Genomic DNA, 6,165 nt, shown 5'->3' on the forward strand with positions numbered 1-6,165 from the left:
GTGGGTGTACACATGGAACAAATAGCCTGATTGTCTGTGGACAGTGGGTGTACACATGGAACAAATAGCCTGATTGTCTGTGGACAGTGGGTGTACACATGGAACAAATAGCCTGATTGTCTGTGGACAGTGGGTGTACACATGGAACAAATAGCCTGATTGTCTGGACAGTGGGTGTACACATGGAACAAATAGCCTTATTGTCTGGACAGTGGGTGTACACATGGAACAAATAGCCTTATTGTCTGGACAGTGGGTGTACACATGGAACAAGTAGCCTTATTGTCTGTGGACAGTGGGTGTACACATGAAACAAATAGCCTGATTGTCTGTGGACAGTGGGTGTACACATGAAACAAATAGCCTGATTGTCTGGACAGTGGGTGTACACATGAAACAAATAGCCTGATTGTCTGTGGACAGTGGGTGTACACATGGAACAAATAGCCTTATTGTCTGGACAGTGGGTGTACACATGAAACAAATAGCCTGATTGTCTGTGGACAGTGGGTGTACACATGAAACAAATAGCCTGATTGTCTGTGGACAGTGGGTGTACACATGAAACAAATAGCCTGATTGTCTGTGGACAGTGGGTGTACACATGAAACAAATAGCCTGATTGTCTGGACAGTGGGTGTACACATGGAACAAATAGCCTGATTGTCTGTGGACAGTGGGTGTACACATGGAACAAATAGCCTGATTGTCTGGACAGTGGGTGTACACATGGAACAAATAGCCTGATTGTCTGTGGACAGTGGGTGTACACATGGAACAAATAGCCTGATTGTCTGTGGACAGTGGGTGTACACATGAAACAAATAGCCTGATTGTCTGTGGACAGTGGGTGTACACATGGAACAAATAGCCTGATTGTCTGTGGACAGTGGGTGTACACATGGAACAAATAGCCTGATTGTCTGTGGACAGTGGGTGTACACATGAAACAAATAGCCTGATTGTCTGTGGACAGTGGGTGTACACATGAAACAAATAGCCTGATTGTCTGTGGACAGTGGGTGTACACATGAAACAAATAGCCTGATTGTCTGGACAGTGGGTGTACACATGAAACAAATAGCCTTATTGTCTGTGGACGGTTGGTGTACACATGGAACAAATAGCCTGATTGTCTGTGGACAGTGGGTGTACACATGAAACAAATAGCCTGATTGTCTGTGGACAGTGGGTGTACACATGGAACAAATAGCCTGATTGTCTGTGGACAGTGGGTGTACACATGAAACAAATAGCCTTATTGTCTGGACAGTGGGTGTACACATGGAACAAATAGCCTGGTTGTCTGTGGACGGTTGGTGTACACATGAAACAAATAGCCTGATTGTCTGTGGACAGTGGGTGTACACATGAAACAAATAGCCTGATTGTCTGGACAGTGGGTGTACACATGGAACAAATAGCCTGGTTGTCTGTGGACAGTGGGTGTACACATGAAACAAATAGCCTTATTGTCTGTGGACAGTGGGTGTACACATGAAACAAATAGCCTGATTGTCTGTGGACAGTGGGTGTACACATGGAACAAATAGCCTTATTGTCTGTGGACAGTGGGTGTACACATGAAACAAATAGCCTGATTGTCTGTGGACAGTGGGTGTACACATGAAACAAATAGCCTGATTGTCTGTGGACAGTGGGTGTACACATGGAACAAATAGCCTGATTGTCTGTGGACAGTGGGTGTACACATGGAACAAATAGCCTGATTGTCTGTGGACAGTGGGTGTACACATGAAACAAATAGCCTGATTGTCTGGACAGTGGGTGTACACATGAAACAAATAGCCTTATTGTCTGTGGACAGTGGGTGTACACATGGAACAAATAGCCTGATTGTCTGGACAGTGGGTGTACACATGGAACAAATAGCCTGATTGTCTGTGGACAGTGGGTGTACACATGAAACAAATAGCCTTATTGTCTGTGGACAGTGGGTGTACACATGGAACAAATAGCCTGATTGTCTGTGGACAGTGGGTGTACACATGGAACAAATAGCCTGATTGTCTGTGGACAGTGGGTGTACACATGAAACAAATAGCCTTATTGTCTGGACAGTGGGTGTACACATGGAACAAATAGCCTGATTGTCTGGACAGTGGGTGTACACATGGAACAAATAGCCTTATTGTCTGGACAGTGGGTGTACACATGAAACAAATAGCCTTATTGTCTGTGGACAGTGGGTGTACACATGGAACAAATAGCCTGATTGTCTGTGGACAGTGGGTGTACAAATGGAACAAATAGCCTGATTGACTGTGGACAGTGGGTGTACACATGGAACAAATAGCCTGATTGTCTGTGGACAGTGGGTGTACAAATGGAACAAATAGCCTGATTGACTGTGGACGGTTGGTGTACACATGAAACAAATAGCCTTATTGTCTGGACGGTTGGTGTACAGTTCATCCCCATCACTCCTGACTATCATTGGGAAGACGTCGTACCTGCATCTTCCAGATCATGGCCAGCTCATCCACAGAGAGACGTGATCCCAGAAAGTCCACGATGCCTTTGATCTTGTCGCAGTACTGGGCCTGGTCAATATTACCTGTCAACCAACAACATAATCATCGTCATTACCTGTAAACGAACATCATAATCATTGTCATTATCTTTGAACAAATACTTAATCATTGTCATTATCTCTAAACAAATACCTAATCATTGTCATTATCTCTGAACAAATACCTAATCATTGTCATTATCTCTAAACAAATACCTAATCATCGTCATTATCTCTGAACAGACATCCTAATCATTGTCATAATCTCTGAACAAATACCTAATCATCGTCATTATCTCTAAACAAACATCCTAATCATTGTCATTATCTCTGAACAGATATCCTAATCATTGTCATTATCACTGAACAAACATCCTAATCATTGTCATTATCTCTGAACAAACATCCTAATCATTGTCATTATCTCTGAACAAACATCCTAATCATTGTCATTATCTCTGAACAGACATCCTAATCATTGTCATTATCTCTGAACAGACATCATAATCATTGTCATTATCTCTGAACAAACATCCTAATCATTGTCATTATCTCTGAACAGACATCCTAATCATTGTCATTATCTCTGAACAGACAACATAATCATTGTCATTATCTCTGAACAGACAACATAATCATTGTCATTATCTCTGAACAGACATCCTAATCATTGTCATTATCTCTGAACAAACATCCTAATCATTGTCATTATCTCTGAACAAACATCCTAATCATTGTCATTATCTCTGAACAGACATCATAATCATTGTCATTATCTCTGAACAAACATCCTAATCATTGTCATTATCTCTGAACAGACATCCTAATCATTGTCATTATCTCTGAACAAACATCCTAATCATTGTCATTATCTCTGAACAGACATCCTAATCATTGTCATTATCTCTGAACAGACCTGAACAGACAACATAATCATTGTCATTATCTCTGAACAGACATCCTAATCATTGTCATTATCTCTGAACAGACAACATAATCATTGTCATTATCTCTGAACAGACATCATAATCATTGTCATTATCTCTGAACAGACATCCTAATCATTGTCATTATCTCTGAACAGACATCCTAATCATTGTCATTATCTCTGAACAAACATCCTAATCATTGTCATTATCTCTGAACAGACATCATAATCATTGTCATTATCTCTGAACAGACATCATAATCATTGTCATTATCACTGAACAGACATCCTAATCATTGTCATTATCTCTGAACAAACATCCTAATCATTGTCATTATCTCTGAACAAACATCCTAATCATTGTCATTATCTCTGAACAAACATCCTAATCATTTTCATTATCTCTGAACAGACATCCTAATCATTGTCATTATCTCTGAACAGACATCATAATCATTGTCATTATCTCTGAACAAACATCCTAATCATTGTCATTATCTCTGAACAGACATCCTAATCATTGTCATTATCTCTGAACAGACAACATAATCATTGTCATTATCTCTGAACAGACAACATAATCATTGTCATTATCTCTGAACAGACATCCTAATCATTGTCATTATCTCTGAACAAACATCCTAATCATTGTCATTATCTCTGAACAAACATCCTAATCATTGTCATTATCTCTGAACAGACATCATAATCATTGTCATTATCTCTGAACAAACATCCTAATCATTGTCATTATCTCTGAACAGACATCCTAATCATTGTCATTATCTTTGAACAAACATCCTAATCATTGTCATTATCTCTGAACAAACATCCTAATCATTGTCATTATCTCTGAACAAACATCCTAATCATTGTCATTATCTCTGAACAGACAACATAATCATTGTCATTATCTCTGAACAGACATCCTAATCATTGTCATTATCACTGAACAGACATCCTAATCATTGTCATTCTCTCTGAACAGACATCCTAATCATTGCCATTATCTCTGAACAGACATCCTAATCATTGTCATTATCTCTGAACAGACATCCTAATCATTGTCATTATCTCTGAACAGACCTGAACAGACAACATAATCATTGTCATTATCTCTGAACAGACATCCTAATCATTGTCATTATCTCTGAACAAACATCCTAATCATTGTCATTATCTCTGAACAGACATCCTAATCATTGTCATTATCTCTGAACAGACCTGAACAGACAACATAATCATTGTCATTATCTCTGAACAGACATCCTAATCATTGTCATTATCTCTGAACAGACAACATAATCATTGTCATTATCTCTGAACAGACAACATAATCATTGTCATTATCTCTGAACAGACATCATAATCATTGTCATTATCTCTGAACAGACATCCTAATCATTGTCATTATCTCTGAACAGACATCCTAATCATTGTCATTATCTCTGAACAGACATCCTAATCATTGTCATTATCTCTGAACAGACAACATAATCATTGTCATTATCTCTGAACAGACAACATAATCATTGTCATTATCTCTGAACAGACATCCTAATCATTGTCATTATCTCTGAACAAACATCCTAATCATTGTCATTATCTCTGAACAAACATCCTAATCATTGTCATTATCTCTGAACAGACATCATAATCATTGTCATTATCTCTGAACAAACATCCTAATCATTGTCATTATCTCTGAACAGACATCCTAATCATTGTCATTATCTCTGAACAAACATCCTAATCATTGTCATTATCTCTGAACAGACATCCTAATCATTGTCATTATCTCTGAACAGACCTGAACAGACAACATAATCATTGTCATTATCTCTGAACAGACATCCTAATCATTGTCATTATCTCTGAACAGACAACATAATCATTGTCATTATCTCTGAACAGACATCATAATCATTGTCATTATCTCTGAACAGACATCCTAATCATTGTCATTATCTCTGAACAGACATCCTAATCATTGTCATTATCTCTGAACAAACATCCTAATCATTGTCATTATCTCTGAACAGACATCATAATCATTGTCATTATCTCTGAACAGACATCATAATCATTGTCATTATCACTGAACAGACATCCTAATCATTGTCATTATCTCTGAACAAACATCCTAATCATTGTCATTATCTCTGAACAAACATCCTAATCATTGTCATTATCTCTGAACAAACATCCTAATCATTTTCATTATCTCTGAACAGACATCCTAATCATTGTCATTATCTCTGAACAGACATCATAATCATTGTCATTATCTCTGAACAAACATCCTAATCATTGTCATTATCTCTGAACAGACATCCTAATCATTGTCATTATCTCTGAACAGACAACATAATCATTGTCATTATCTCTGAACAGACAACATAATCATTGTCATTATCTCTGAACAGACATCCTAATCATTGTCATTATCTCTGAACAAACATCCTAATCATTGTCATTATCTCTGAACAAACATCCTAATCATTGTCATTATCTCTGAACAGACATCATAATCATTGTCATTATCTCTGAACAAACATCCTAATCATTGTCATTATCTCTGAACAGACATCCTAATCATTGTCATTATCTTTGAACAAACATCCTAATCATTGTCATTATCTCTGAACAAACATCCTAATCATTGTCATTATCTCTGAACAAACATCCTAATCATTGTCATTAT

General features: G+C 37.7%; 1 protein-coding gene across 3 annotated transcripts in view; it reads right to left on the minus strand.

Annotated features, from left to right (window-relative positions):
• The window catches only part of LOC138967690 (ubiquitin carboxyl-terminal hydrolase 24-like), a 315,079-nt gene that overhangs the window by 260,590 nt on the left and 48,324 nt on the right, over positions 1 to 6,165 (minus strand). For all 3 annotated transcript variants that reach the window (XM_070340337.1, XM_070340338.1, XM_070340339.1), the window contains one exon: positions 2,475 to 2,578. In XM_070340337.1, coding sequence (XP_070196438.1) covers positions 2,475 to 2,578 — 104 coding nt within the window. The remainder of the gene's footprint in view (positions 1 to 2,474; positions 2,579 to 6,165) is intronic.

The sequence above is a fragment of the Littorina saxatilis genome, linkage group LG5, assembly GCF_037325665.1.
Source record: "Littorina saxatilis isolate snail1 linkage group LG5, US_GU_Lsax_2.0, whole genome shotgun sequence".
Taxonomy (NCBI): Eukaryota; Metazoa; Mollusca; class Gastropoda; order Littorinimorpha; family Littorinidae; genus Littorina; species Littorina saxatilis.